This window comes from Felis catus, chromosome E1, assembly GCF_018350175.1.
Source record: "Felis catus isolate Fca126 chromosome E1, F.catus_Fca126_mat1.0, whole genome shotgun sequence".
Taxonomy (NCBI): domain Eukaryota; kingdom Metazoa; phylum Chordata; class Mammalia; order Carnivora; family Felidae; genus Felis; species Felis catus.
In genome coordinates this window covers 56,518,255-56,532,899 of record NC_058381.1, presented here as the reverse complement: position 1 = coordinate 56,532,899, position 14,645 = coordinate 56,518,255, and the positions used below count along the sequence as shown (strand labels likewise).

The window sequence follows — 14,645 nt, the reverse complement described above, 5'->3', positions numbered from 1 at the left end:
CCGGGTACAAGAGTTGGTGCATTCACATTTTGGAGACATGGTTTACTCGCCCTGCCGTGTATACTTTTAGCATCAGCAATGGGCCACTGATGGGGTAGACTTTAGATTTTAAACTTAATAAAATTACTCATGTCCTTTATTTGTAGACCCAGCAGTAGTTGGAGTGGATCACTTGTATTGGGTAGTGTTCCCGCTGTCCTTTATGAAGGGAATTAACATATTATGGTGGCAGGGCACCGGGGTGGCTCAGTCGGAGAAGCATCTGACTCTTGGTTTCAGCTCGGGTCATGATCTCACAGTTCCGTGAGTCCAAGCCCCATGTCAGGCTCCACACTGACAGTGGAGAGCCTGCCGGGGATCGTCTCTCTCCCTCTCCCTCTGCCCCTCCCCCACTCATGCGCACGCGCGCACACACGCTCACTCTCTCTCTCAAATAAAGAAACTGACAAAATAACATCTTATGAGGCCACTTGCAAATATGCAGATTCTCAAAGCTCTGGAGACCTGTCCTTCAAGAACGTCAAAGTCTTTGTGTCCAGCTTAGTCTTGGGGACCAGAGGTTTCTCCAAAGGCCCTAAGTCATCCTTGTCAGATGTCCCAGATTTTCTTTCCTTCGTGTCTTATAGTGAGGACTTTCTACTTACACTTACTGACCTCTTTCTTCCACTTCAACCAGGGCTCAGAGACAACGGGACTCCTTAAACGCAAAAAGCATACTTCCTTAACATCAGATGATGGAGCCTCCACCAAGCACTCAAGTGCTGACCCAACTGTGGATTCTGCAAATGGTCATGGTTCCGATCGGACCTTATCAGGAATCGGTGCCACGGGATACCCCTCTGAAGGAGTTGGCAGGGAACGAAAGAAAAGCACCCCCACTACTGCATCCCCTGGTAGAGAACAGCACCCAAGGGCCCGTGACGAGGCTGGCGTGGCAAAGTCCCATCACCCATCTGTGTCCCAATTCAGACTAGAGTCAGATCGTCACAGGACTAGAGAGCTGCAGCCGCACACCTCAGCATATCTAAGAAAAGATGAACGAGAGGCACACCCTGGTCTAGTTCAACAGGACTTGCCCTCAGCCACCGCGATCAGAGATCGGCATCCTCGTGTGTACCCAGATCAGCATGGGGGGGTACACGTTAGCGACGGTCAAATCTATCCAAGGCCAGACCAACATGGAATAGCACCGCTTGGCATGGATCAGCTTGCGTCGCTCGATCATAGCACTTACCCACACAGTGTGGTACCCCTCAGCATGGGTCAGCTTGGTATGATGCCACCTGGAATGGATGAGCAGGGATCGGTGCTACCTGGCATGGATCCGCGTGGTATGATGCCACCACTGGTACCTGGCAGAGATCAGCAAGGCTTGCAGCTACCTAGCACAGATCAGCCTGGTATGGTTCCATTTAGCACATATCAGCACGGCATGATATTTCCTGGCACAGACCAACAGCCTGACGTGGCTCAGCGTGGATTGGTACCTCTTCACATGGATCAGCATGGATTTTTAATATCCGGCATGGATCAGCAAGGACTGGCACTGCCTGGCATGGATCAGCACGGATTGGTTCCACATCTCATCGCTCAGCATGGTTTGGGACCAACTGGCACAGATCAGAATGCTTTAGTCCAGCCTGGTTTGGTCCAACCTGGAATGGATCAGCGCGGTTTGGTGCAGCCTGTTGTAGATGAAAGGGGTTTGGTTCAGCCTGGTGCTTATCTGCCTGATTGGGTTCAACCTGGTGCATATGCCACTGGCTGGGTCCAGCCTGGTGCCTATCCTCTTGAGTTGGTATACCCTGATGTATATCCATCGGGTTTAGTACAGCTTGGTGCAGATCAGCCTGGTTTGATGCAACCTGGATTGGGTCAGCAAGATTCAGTCCAACCTGGAATGGATCAGTACGATTTGGGGCAGCCTGGAATGGATCAACGTGGCTTGGTCCAACTTGGAATGGATCAGCGTGGTTTAGTGCAACCTGGCACAGTTCAGCCTGGTTTGGTCCAACCAGGAGCAGCTCAGCCTGGTTTGGTCCAACCTGGAGCAGGTCAGCCTGGTTTGGTCCAACCAGGAGCAGGTCAGCCTGGTTTGGTCCAACCTGGAGCAGCTCAGCCTGGTTTGGTCCAACCAGGAGCAGCTCAGCCTGGTTTGGTCCAACCTGGAGCAGGTCAGCCTGGTTTGGTACAACCCGGAATGGATCTGGGTGGTTTGGTCCAACCCGGAACGGGTCAGCGTGGTTTGGCACAACCTGGTCCAGCTCAGCCTGGTTTGGTCCAACCAGGAGCAGCTCAGCCTGGTTTGGTCCAACCTGGAGCAGGTCAGCCTGGTTTGGTGCAGCCTGGTGTAGCTCAGCCTGGTTTGGTCCAACCTGGAGCAGGTCAGCGTGGTTTGGTCCGACCTGTAGCAGGTCAGCGTGGTTTGGTCCGACCTGGAGCAGCTCAGGTTGGTTTGGTGCAACCTGGTGCAGCTCAGCCTGGTTTGGTGCAGCCTGGTGCAGCTCAGCGTGGTTTGGTCCAACCTGGTGCAGCCCAGCCTGGTTTGGTGCAGCCTGGAGCAGCTCAGCCTGGTTTGGTGCAACCTGGAGCAGGTCAGCCTGGTTTGGTCCAACCTGGAGCAGCCCAGCCTGGTTTGGTGCAACCAGGAGCAGCTCAACCTGGTTTGGTCCAACCTGGAGCAGGTCAACCTGGCTTGGTCCAACCTGGAGAAGGTCAACCTAGCTTGGTGCAACCTGGAATGGATCTGGGTGGTTTGGTCCAACCTGGAATGGATCAGCATGTTTTGGTACAACCTGGTGCAGCACAGCCTGGTTTGGTCCCACCTGGAGCAGGTCAGCCTGGTGTGGTGCAACCCGGAATGGATCAGCGTGGTTTGGCCCAACCTGGTTCAGCTCAGCCTGGTTTGGTGCAACCTGCAATGAGTCAGTATGGTTTGGCCCAACCTGGTGCACGTCAGCCTGGTTTGGTACAATCTGGCGTAAGTCAGCCTGGTTTGGTACAACCTCAAATGGGTCAGCCTGCTTTGGTCCAGCCTGGTGCGGGTCAACCTGGTGCAGGTCAGCCTGGTTTGGTGCAACCTGGAATGGATCAGCGTGGTTTGGTCTACCCTGGTGCTGATCAGGGTGGTTTGGCCCAGCCTGGTGCAGGTCAGCTTGATTTGGTACAACCTGGTGCAGGTCAGCCTGGGTTGGTGCAACGTGGAGTGGGGCAGCGTGGTTTGGTAGAGCCTGGCACAGGTCCACGTGGCGTTTTTCAACCTGGTGCCTATCCACCTGGTTTGCTACAGCCAGGTGCATATCTTCCCGGTTCAGTAGAGCCTGGTGCCTATCCACAAGGTTTGGTTCCACCTGGTGCCTATCCTCGCGGTTTGGTCCAGTCTGGTGCACTTCCACGTGGTTTCATGCAGCCTCTTACTGATCAGCGTGGCTTGAGGCAACCCGGTAGAGATCAGCAAGGTTCAATACCATCAAGCACAGAGCTTCGTGGCTTTCCAACATTCCACCCGGAGTCTCTAAGATTTATATCACCACATCCATATCAGCATGGTGTAATGCCTCCTAGCAGAGGTCAGCATGGCCAGGTGTCACCGCTCCTCTCCGGTCAAGGCTTGGCACCACCAGGTACTGACCAAGAGGGTTTATCAGAAACTTACCAGCCAGGCGTGATACATCCGGGCACAGACCAGGGCGGCCAAATAAAACCAGGTGCAGACCAGCACGACCAGTCACACTCTATCCCAGAATCCCGTGACCTAACGTATCCTGGCCCTCGGGGCCCAGGCTTTCCTGGGGCAGATCAGCTCCAGGTCAGTGTGGATCCACAACAAACATATACCTCAGACCGAGCTGGAATTTCTGTCCAGACTACCCCAAGCCAAGAAGCCACCTTTGCCAAGAGTACAGTCTTTCTCAACGATCTCTACCGAGCCTCATCGGAAAGGGTCGATATCCAGAGCGAAAGACATGATTCCCTGGATAAATTGTCTCCCAGCTTCCCTATAGCAGTGGAAACATTTCGTCTGATGGGAGAGCTCATTGGCCTTTATGTAGAGTTCAAGGAGAACATGAAGGAGCTGGATGAGGAGAAGGCTGGCCAGACCGACTTAGAGAAGTTACAGTACTTGCTTTCACTCATGGGTAGGTACCACTTCTGTGGAGGAGGGACCACTGTGTTGTAACCTCCCTCCCCCTGGCCTCCTCTCCTGGCAGCTGAGTTTCTTCCTGAGTCATTGCCAATAGCGTATCCCTTCTTGAAAAGCCATTCTGGGTTCTACCATAGCCTTTGGGGTCCAAAAGCTGGAATTAAACCAGTAGAAGTGAAGAAGCCTCAGCAGAAGAGTAAGGTGGTTCTGATGCCTCATCAGACTCTCTGGACAGCAGCTCAGGACAGCGGGCAAGGGCGGCGGTAGCACCCAGGGGTGTGTGTGGGGGGGTGGGGGGACCTGGAAGAATTCAACTTCACCTTTGTTCACAGCTGTGGGACCAGAGAATAATTAAGATTTGAGAGCTGGGTGGAAAGTGTGGGTCAGTAGTCCCAAAGCCCTTTAGAATATTAAGCATCAGGTGGATTTTTATGGGGTGAAAACACCCCCTCTCTGCTTTCTTCCCATCGCCTCCACCCAGTCACCAGGAAAAGCAGGTACATCTTGCTGCTTTCCAGGGTAGTTTCACTGTGGGGGGCTGGGATGGGGGGGCCTGCTGGAGATCCCACCCTTCTGACGATAAGGCCCCCATTTTTCATAGTCAAAAAGACTATACCACCTGACCTGCAGGAACAGCTGAAGACCTTAAAGGCCTTGACCAAAGAAGTGCGGCAGGAAAGAGCCAAAGTAAGTAAGGGAGGGTCCACCCACTTTGCCTTTGAGAGCCAGCCATCCCACTTTGCACTTGTCTTTCGATAGATTACACAGTCCTCTCGCTGACATCATCTCGTTGGATCTTTACAAACCCATCAGATAGGAAACGCACCTCAAGCGTCACCGTGTTCATTTCCTGGATCTAAAACCTGACGCTCAAAGCTGTTAAGATTCAGCCGAGCCAACGAGGAGGCCTGTGCTCCTTACATCACATGGGGCCCTTCCCAGCAAAGCCCACTGTCTCTGCAGCAGCCTTGGAGCCAAGTTTGTGGGACCGTCTGGGGCCGGTGGTCATGGCAAGGAGCCGCTAGACCTTCAGCTGCTCTCTTAATGCCAGCTGTCCACATGCCCAGGATGGGCGGATAGACGGCTCGATGGATGTCCGGAAGGGACACCCTGATGGATGGCTCTTGTTAGAGGATAGGACCAGGACCGGGACTGGGGAAAGGGGCTTGTTCGGGCTGCAGGAGCATGTTCAGAAAGCAAAGAACTCAAGCCCGCCTGACCTTCCTCCTCTGTTGGGTTTGTAGCTGGACAAGATACAGAGGCTCCTGGAGGGCGAAAGGGAACAGGAAATCGGAAAAGAAATGAAAGACGGCCAGCTGAGCACGCAGCTGGGAATCCTCAGGTAAAACGCCCCTGCCAAGGGCAGCCTGTGTCCTGGCATCACGTATTCCCAGCCAAGGAGCCTTGGGTTCACTCACAGTCTGAACTGGGCCCTGTCTTTGACCCGGGCTGCGTCTGCCCTTCAGGGTGTCCGTGTCCAGTTCAAGTTGCTGGTGAAAATTTCCTAAGTTCTTAAAACAGCTCAGCACCAGGGCTAGGAAGGAAAAAAGGGGCTAGTCTCTCTCCCCATTCGGAGGCTGTAGGAGAGCACTTGCCAGAGCCCCTCAAGAGCCCTCACTTTGTGATGTCAGGTCTCACCCCCTAGAAACCTCTCAGGCCAGCAGGCGGGCACACACCTCCGGGACACGCAGCACCTGGGACTCCCGAGACGAAACCTGCTGCAGGGTGGCTGGGAGAGCCCTGGTGTGCATCTTACTCTGCCCCTGGTGGACCCGGTGGGCCTGGGCCCTTTGGGCGGCCGGTGGGGCCAGGCCAACCCTCCTGCCCGTCTCTCAGAGTCACCGTGGCCGACATTGAGAAGGAGTTGGCCGAGCTCAGGGAGAGCCAAGAGCGGGGCAAGGTCAGCATGGAACATTCAGTCTCCGAAGCCTCTCTCTACCTGCAGGACCAGGTAAGGATTCTAGACTCTTCAGGGGCAGGAACCAGGCCCCTTCTCGGAGTTGGCCGTGGGCGGTGAGGCTACTAGACTCTTACGTGACATATGATTTGCAAATACTTTCTCCCACTCTCTTTTCACACTCTTAATTTTTTGTTAATGTTTATTTATTTTTAAGAGAGACAGAGCACAAGTGGGGAGGGGCAGAGAGAGAGGGAGACACAGAATCCAAAGCAGGCTCCAGGCCCTGAGCTGTCAGCACAGAGCCCGATGCGGGGCTCGAACCCACAAACCCTGAGATTGTGACCTGAGCCCAAGTTGGACGCTTAACCTACTGAGCCAGCCAGGCGCCCCCCTTTACACGCTCTTGACAATGTCTACCTTTAAATCTTGAGTGATGCTACCGTTGGTCACCCCAGAGGGTCCCCACTGAGGAGTGTCTGGACAGCCCTCTGAGCACTTGTGGAAGGATCAGATAGGAAAAGCCACTGGGCCAAGGGGACTCATGTCAGGAGCCCTTCGGTGCTGGAGGCCCCATTCTGGGCCATTTCCAGGTTTGCCAGAGCACCTGCGTGTTCCATTTCATGACCCCAAAGCCAGCTGTCCAGTGTGGGGCCTGAGGAGCAGCAGATGTGTCCCAGGGTCGTCACTCCAAAGCTCATGTCTGAGCTTAGCCACCTCTGGGCTGTCAGGGGTGGGAGTGGGAGGGCATATTCAGAGAGAAGCCGCTCCCTGCTGGGCCGGCCTGGCCTCCTGCCACAGCCTCTTCAAGGCCCCAGCCTCCACGCTCCGGATTCCCCAGCCACCTGGGCTTCCCACGTTTCTCTGAACACACTGCCGCTCTCCCTGGAACGTCCCTGTCACCCCTTCTTACCCAAACGACTGCCACTCGTTCTTCCCAACTCCACTGCATCATCCTCTCTTCTAGAATTAATCCAGCCTTTTTATCCCAGGGGCCCTTTGACATGCTATCATGGGCTCTTCAGAAGAGTGTGGGCTCTTCCGGGCGCGAACAAGAGTCTCACTGAGCTCAGGCAAAAGGGAGCTCGGTTGAAAGGGCGCGGGGTTCCGGGGGCTGGGAAAGAGCGGAACCTCCAGGGGGCAGTCTCACCAGGGCCCCCCGGCTTGTCTGTCTTTCTGTGTCTGTTTTTGTGTGTACCTGTGCCTCCGTGTCCCTGTCCTTCTCCATTTCTCTCAAATACCTCCACATCTCTCTTCCGCGGGACTCTCGGCCAGCTTTCTTATCTCTCACACACGGCCCACAGTGGCTGCCAAGGCCCGACAACGTCGCACACTTCCAAGAGGGGGTTAGGTTGGCCCAGCCCCTCTCTGAGCCAGGCAAAAGGTCAAACGCCTGTGGGACTGGCTGCCCCCAAATCGGGTGCTGACCCGAGACCAGTCCTTTGCGGTGACAAACCGGGACTGTGGGGAACAGAAGAGAGCAGGAGAGCCAGCGGAAGGAAGCTGCTCCCGCCCAGACCGTGAGAGACCCCCGCGGCAGAAGTAGCTCGGACCCCACTGATTTATTGTTACCGACACGCTGGATGGGGACAGAGCATGTGTGAGCCCGCCCCTCCCGTCGCCAGGGCCCGGAGCCGTGTCTGTGTGTCGTCAGGCTCCTCTCAGTGTTTGTGGACTGGCTAACTGACATCACCACCCTAGGGTTTAGCTAGAAGAGCTATGTCCTTGCCTTGCTCAATGAGCTGGCTGGAGAAAGGTCCCGAAACCTCCCTCCTGCAAGGGTTTTATTCAGCATTAATGCTTCACTCCCTGAGCACCGTATTCACTACTCAAAGGACAGGCACCGGGCACCTCCCATCGGCCGCACTCTCTGTGAGGCTGCAGCGACCGCTTGCATCGCGCAGGCCAGGGGCAGAAAGCACACGCCAGCAGTGGCAGTGTGGACAGAAGGTGGCCGTGCCTCACTCACCGCCCTGCACCTGCCTTCTCGCCCGCGCCCAGCTGGACAAGCTCAGGACGATCATCGAGAGCATGCTGGCCTCCTCCTCCACGCTGCTGTCCATGAGCATGACTCCTCGCCAGATCCCAACAGCCTCGGCACCTAGCCAGATCGACCCTGAGACCACCTGCCCGGCCTGCAGCCTGGACCTGGGCCATCAGGTCAGCATGCTGGTGCAGCGTTACGAGCAGCTCCAGGACATGGTCACCAATCTGGCTGCCACCCGGCCCTCCAAGAAAGCCAAGCTGCAGAGCCAGGTGATTCCCGCTGGCCTCCCTCCTCGTGTGGCCACACACGGCCCCCAGCGGGGGAGCCACAGCTCAGAGGCCCACCGAGCAGGGAGTGGCTGGTGGAGCTTTAACGGGCCTGAGGGCCAGTTTTCCATTGTGGAGCTTTTTATTGACCCCACAACAGTCCCAGGTCCTTTCACGGGGTCACAGTGGGGGCAGCAACAGAGCTGGCTCTGGGGACAGGAGACCACGGAGAAGAGCTGGCTCCGTAGGGGTGGGGCGGCAGAGCTGGCTGAGGTGAAGGGCCATGTATCCGTGTGCCTCGGGGACGCTGGCATAGCTTTAGGGTTCATTAAGTCCCCTTCATGCCAGCCTTCCAGCACCGTTCTTAATTCCCCACAGAAGGGCAGGCTTGCTGGTGGGGGCAGGGACAGGCACAAGTCCCTGAGTCCTACCTCTTGGACTCTGGAGTTCAGACCCGGCTCAGGGCAGATGGGGAGACCGTAGGCCACATCCCAGCTCTCGGGGGCCACTCCGGAGCCTCTCGATCACCTGTTCTGGTCTCCCCCGAAGGGGGGCCAGTTCCCTGGAGGCTAGTCCGTGGGGAGGTGGGAGACTGAAGCTCACGTCCAGTTAGGGGGACACTTGGAAAAAAGCAGAGAGCCTCCCCACTGCAGGGGGCAACTGCGGAGGAGAGCCAGAAAAGGGGTCTGAAGTCAGCGTCACCTGCTGGGCGATGATTTAAGGGGCGGCGCCCAACACCTGCGTGCCACCTCCCCGCAGGACGAAGAGCTGCTGGGCCACATCCAGAGCGCCATCCTGCAGGTACAGGGCGACTGCGAGAAACTCAACATCACCACCGGCAGCCTCATCGAGGACCATCGGCAGAAGCAGAAGGACATTGACGTGAGGGGCCGGGCCGGCAGGGCGGCTGGGGGGCGGGGGGTGAGGCCGTTCACTTCCCGCGCCTCATTCTCTGCTCCCTCGGCCTCCCAGGTGTTGTACCAGGGTCTGGAGAAGCTCGAGAAGGAGAAGGCCACCAGGGAGCACCTGGAGATGGAGATTGATGTGGTAAGGGCCCGGCCTGGAAGAGCCACCTGTGTCCCAGGAGATCTCGCTGGTCATTCTCTGGAAGCTCTGGAAGGCCGGGAGGGGAGGAGCCCATTGGGGCGGGGGAAGGGGGCGGAGCTCAACGTCCGGGGTTGGTGCCTCAGGGCCATGCGGCCCCTCCGGGGCTCTCTCTCCCATCTGGGGGACCCCCTCCCCTCTTAACGGCCAGAAAGCTGACAAGAGTGCCCTGGAGGCCAAAGTGAGCCGGGTCCAGTTTGACGCCACCACGGAGCAGCTGAACCACATGATGCAGGAGCTGATGTCTAAAATGAGCGGGCAGGAGCGGGACTGGCAGAAAATGCTGGACAAGCTGCTGGTGGAGATGGACAGCAAGGTGAGGGCAGATGGCAGTTCGTCTCCAGGTGCCGCAGATCGCCCCCCCCCCCCCCCCCGCCCAACCCCGCCTTCCCGGAGCTCACCGGTGACCCACCCCGGCCCGCAGCTGGACCGCCTGGAGCTGGACCCCGTGAAGCAGTTGCTGGAGGATCGGTGGAAAGCCTTGCGGCAACAGCTTAAAGAGCGCCCTCCCCTCTACCAGGCAGACGAGGCAGCGGCCATGCGGAAGTGAGGCCTGGCCCACGCGTGGGGGCGGGGTTGGCACCCCGCTGCGGACTGGGGAGGGGGGGTGGGTGGCTTCTGGGGGTCCCCAGATGAACAGCTCCCACGCAGTGTGCTCTGGGAGGATGGCCGATCCCACTGGACCACCCCAAAGTTGGCGTGACTGAATCTGAGAGCTCGAAAAGCTCTTCCGGCTCAGGCTAGTGACGACCGCAGTGGACAAAGGGAGCTCAGAGAGGCTAAGGCTTCCTGGTAGCGGGCGAGCTCCGCCGGGTCGCTGTGACAGGGAGGGGCCCAAGGTCCCCAGGTCTGAGCCTGGTCCTGCGGGGCCCGGCCCACAGCAGGCTCGAATCCCAGGATCTCCACTCTTGGCCGCCAGAGGGCCCCCGAGGTTCACACAGGTCCTCAGGGACCCTCTGAAACCCCGCCGGCTTTGGGTTAGGACAGGTGGGTGCTGGGTGAGCGCCCAGAAGCAGGCACGTCTAGAAGCTAGTGTGTTTCCCAGGGAACAGGGCTGGATCTGCCTCTGGTGGCTTGGGGTCCGCCACCCTGGTGAGCCGAGCTTCCAGCTGCCTGGCCCGCAGGGGCCAAGCCCTTCTGCGTTCTCCTCTCCCATTCCAGAGCCCCTGGGCAGGGCTCTCACCCTCTGTGCGTATCCCACTCCCCACAGGCAGCTCTTGGCACATTTCCACTGCCTCTCGTGCGACCGTCCCTTGGAGACACCTGTGACCGGACAGTGAGTGTTCCCCCTGGCCAACCCCAGCTGGTGGCCATAATGAGGGCGGGCACGGGGGGGGGGGGGGGGCTGTATCTCGCCCGTTCCCTAGCTGCCTCCGAGTCTTGTCCTCCCTCGTCTCCCCTCCCCTCCCATGGGTCCATTCCTGTATGCCTGACTGCTTGCCGGCCCTCCGACCTGCCCTCCGCCAGACCCTGGACAGGAAGCCTCCTCAGGCACGTAGAACGTGGACGATGGGATTTCTCGCTCTCCAACCCTCCTCCTCCCCTCTGTCCCTGCCCAGAATTATCCCTGTGATTCCCATGGGCCCAGGCCTGCCCGGGCACCGTTCCATCCGCCCCTACACGGTCTTTGAACTGGAGCAGGTCCGGCAGCAGAGCCGCAAGTACGGAAGGGGCAGCGGGGTCCCCTTTGCAGGGGAGGCAGGGGCCGAGGCTGGAGGGTGGGTGTGGAGGGCTCCTTCTCCTGGCTGGGACGGTGGGAGCCACTAGAGTACTTTCTGGGCTAGCCTCCCCCCCCCCCCCCCAGCTCTTCGCAGAAGGAGTAAGAGTAATCTTACTTGCCTTGGCGTAATCACCTGCCTCGGAGTCCCTGTTGGGGGTCCCGGTGGGACATCGCCAAGGGTGCTGGCTGGCTGGGGGAGCTCCTCTTTACCTCCCCGTACCCCCCAGATGCTTCAGCTGTCTCAGCAACCCCAGCACAGTGGGGGGAAGGCAGGGGTCCGGCATCAGCCAGCCAGAGGGTTGGCTCAGTGAATGTGGGGGGAGAAGGTGGGGACATACTGCACACGCCCTCAGGCTCCTGCCCTCCTCCCCACTGCGTTTCCTCCTCCCAAGGCTGGGGGTTCAGCAGTAAGGATCGTTTCAAACTGCACTTTGGAGCCCTATAGGTGTTCCACGTAGGCAAGGCCAAGTGTGCGGGGCCAAGGACCCCCAGCCTTAGCTGGAGTCGCTGGGCTTCTCCCCATCTGGCTCTTCTGCACGATCTCATCTCAGGAATCCTTCCCGGGGAAGCCTGGCTGTGGTCCCTCAGGGTGCTATGGAAAGGGCTCCTGCCCACACACGGTCCTGTTTAAAGAGGCATAAAGAGAGGGAGGGGGCCAGGGTCTGTGTGAGTGTGGGCTCAGGTGGCTGCGGTCGCCTGACCCCTCCATCTGCCTGCACCACCACCCCCCCCCCAGCCTGAAGCTGGGCTGTGCCCCCTTCCCTCGGGGCGACTTGGCGCACACAGAGCGGAGCGTGGGACGCCTGCGCACCATGCACTCCAAGATGCTGATGGACATTGAGAAGGTGCAGATCCACTTTGGAGGCTCAGTCAAGGCCAGCAGTCAGATGATCCGTGAGCTGCTGCAGGCCCAGTGCCTGAGCTCCCCCTGCCACAGACGGTAGGACCACAGAGACCGGCCCCCCCGGCCCCCCATGGGGCTCGGCTTCGGCCCGCCCACGGCACGGCCCTGTGAACGTCTCACCCACTGCTGGGGAAAGCCCTGCCAGAGAGGGAGGGAGGGAGAGTGCGTGTGGGTGTGCGTGCACATGTGGGGGGGCGGTGAGGGGGAGAAAGAGTGGTCTTCAGGGTCGCTCTCCTCATGCATTCGCCCCTTCCTATCCCTTGCTCCTGCCCTGGCTCCCAGAGACACCCCCCCACCCCGCCCCCGCCGCCCCGGCCCAAGACAACTGCCCCATCCCCTTAGGTGTGTCCCAGGTCACAGCTGCTCCCGGTGACCCTGCTGTCCTCATCGCAGGGTGCCAGATATGGCCGACTACACCTACTCGAGCGCGCCTCGGCGCTGCGGGGGCAGCCACACCCTCACCTACCCCTACCGCCGCAACCGCCTGCAGCACCTGTCACAGGGCCTGTACCCCACCGAGGAGATCCAGATCGCCATGAAGGTCGGGGGTGCTGCCTGGGAGCAGGGCCCTGACATGACCCCGAATTCTCCAGTCATTCTGGAAAAGCCACCACTAGTCGCCAGAAGGGCGGATGACCAGCCCTCTGCCTTGAGGCCGCTTCTTAAACAGTCCCAGCTAAAGCCTCTGGTCCTCGTGCCTCGTTGGGAGAAATGGCATCCTGGCCGCCACCCCATCTGGCACCCCCACCCCCACCGTGGGCCCTCCCTTCACCCTGGTGCTGCCAGAGCCCGGGGGAGGGTTCTGAGCACTGTTGGGTGCCGGGAGTCGGGAGAGGACGTCACTCGGTGCCCCAGGCCCTCGTGGAGGAAGGACCAGAGGGCGAGCCCTAAGGTGCCGCATGGTAACGGATGCCCGCCCGTCCCCACAGCATGATGAGGTGGATATCTTGGGCCTGGATGGACATATTTACAAGGGACGGATAGATACAAGGCTGCCGGGCATCCCAAGCAAAGACAGTGAGTGTCCAGGTGGCCCGGAGGCTCCTCAGCCTCCTTGCTCAAGGGTCCCCGGGGTTCTGTCCAGTTCCTGGAAGGCCATGGGGCCACTGGATCTGGCTGCCTGCCTTCCTCTGCAGCCTCCCTGATCCCAAGCGTTCAGGGCTCTGAAAGCTCCAGGTCAGTGTTGCTGGTGGGGGACAGCTGTCCGGCCTCAGCCCGTGAGCTGGGACATCATGGCCACGTATTTAGGCCGGGCTCCCTCTCCTCGCTGCCTCAGCCCCTGTTCCAGCACCACCGGGGCCGAGTTCCTACCCCTTTTTCAAAGCCCAAAATGCTCCTCCTGAGCCCCCCACCACTCAGTGAATCTCCCGTCCCCATGATGCCCACCTCCAGTTGGCCAGACCTGCGGGGCCCTGTTGATCCCCCCCCCCACCACTCCCCACCTGGTCTCAGAGCCACGTGTGCACCTGTCTCGCTGCCTCCCCTCCTCAACTGTGAGCCCCGGTCAGAACTCACCCCGCACCCAAGACGGGGCTGGTGCGCGTGGGTCCTCAGAGGATATCTGGGCGGGTGGACGGATGGACGGACGGACACAGGAATGAATGGTGTGCTTACAAAGACCCCAATTGGGGCCGGCCGTGACCATCTGCCCTGCAGCCCACTCCAGGTCCCCATGGGGCCCCGCAGAGCTCTCCCTCGGTGTCTCAGAACTGACCCTCCCATCCTCTGTCCCCACCAGCCCCGGTCTCAGCTTCGGGGATGACAAAGCACAAGGCCAAGCAGCCCCGGCCGCACACGCACTGGCAGCAGTCCCTTAGCGTCAGCAGCCAGCTGCCCTCCCGGCCACAAAGTGCTCAGATGCTGGCTGGCAACAATTCAGGTAGCTTCCCTCTGGCTGGAGCCTCCTTCCAGGTGGCCCCACCACTGCCCTCCTCCCCCGGGGCCTCTCCTCCTTGCCCTGACGGCACCCTTTCCGGCCCAGGCCTGGTAGCTGCCCTTAATTCCCTGGAGAGAGGAATCGCCTGGGAGCTGAGAGAGGAGATGGGAGGGAGGAGAGAGAAAATCGTCTTTACTGAGTTCTCGATACACGCCAGGTCTGTGGGGTAGATGCTGTTACTCTCCCCATCTGAGTGAACCGGAAATAGGGGCAGGGCTATAGCCCAAGGCTCTGGGTCCAGGCCCAAGCCACACCCCCCAAGCCCTCCTCCCCACCCCTACCCCACCCCCCCCACTGCACTCCTGTGTGCTCACTCTCCTGGAGTGAGTGCTCAGCTCTGGGCGGCAGCTGGTGGGCATGGGCGGTTCTCCCCACCGAGAATCCCTCCTTCTGACCCTGTCTGGGGAGGAGCTTCTCCTCACTCCCAGGCCTGAAAGGTCCCTAGAGTCCCTGTTCTCCCCTGAGGGGCTAAATCTCTCCTGAAAGTCGGGGGGGGGGGGGTGGGAGGCGCTCAGGGGCCCCCAGGGTCCAGCCACATGTGGGGGCCAGAGAAGGACACTGGCCTGGAGCCACGAGGCCAGATCACTTTCAAGTGACTCTGGGCAAGCCTCCCCCCTCTCCAGACCTGTTTCCTCATCTGTCCATAAAGGGGCGCTGCTGGATTGGTGCCCTTAGTGTCACGGCCCC

At 59.4% G+C, this 14,645-nt stretch overlaps 1 protein-coding gene across 5 annotated transcripts in view; it reads left to right on the top strand.

Annotated features, from left to right (window-relative positions):
- The window catches only part of QRICH2 (glutamine rich 2), a 36,642-nt gene that overhangs the window by 18,323 nt on the left and 3,674 nt on the right, over nt 1-14,645 (top strand). For 2 of the 5 annotated variants that reach the window (XM_045044150.1, XM_045044152.1), the window contains 16 exons: nt 677-4,139; nt 4,746-4,831; nt 5,389-5,486; nt 5,981-6,095; nt 8,043-8,297; nt 9,054-9,176; nt 9,267-9,341; nt 9,550-9,714; nt 9,823-9,944; nt 10,609-10,674; nt 10,958-11,059; nt 11,855-12,058; nt 12,416-12,563; nt 12,952-13,039; nt 13,761-13,901; nt 14,004-14,115. In XM_045044150.1, the coding sequence (XP_044900085.1) occupies nt 677-4,139; nt 4,746-4,831; nt 5,389-5,486; nt 5,981-6,095; nt 8,043-8,297; nt 9,054-9,176; nt 9,267-9,341; nt 9,550-9,714; nt 9,823-9,944; nt 10,609-10,674; nt 10,958-11,059; nt 11,855-12,058; nt 12,416-12,563; nt 12,952-13,039; nt 13,761-13,901; nt 14,004-14,115 (5,363 nt within the window). Of the gene's footprint in view, nt 1-676; nt 4,140-4,745; nt 4,832-5,388; nt 5,487-5,980; nt 6,096-8,042; nt 8,298-9,053; nt 9,177-9,266; nt 9,342-9,549; nt 9,715-9,822; nt 9,945-10,608; nt 10,675-10,957; nt 11,060-11,854; nt 12,059-12,415; nt 12,564-12,951; nt 13,040-13,760; nt 13,902-14,003; nt 14,116-14,645 lie in introns of those variants that run through there. The other 3 variants (XM_045044151.1, XR_006589300.1, XR_006589299.1) reach the window with 3 other exon arrangements.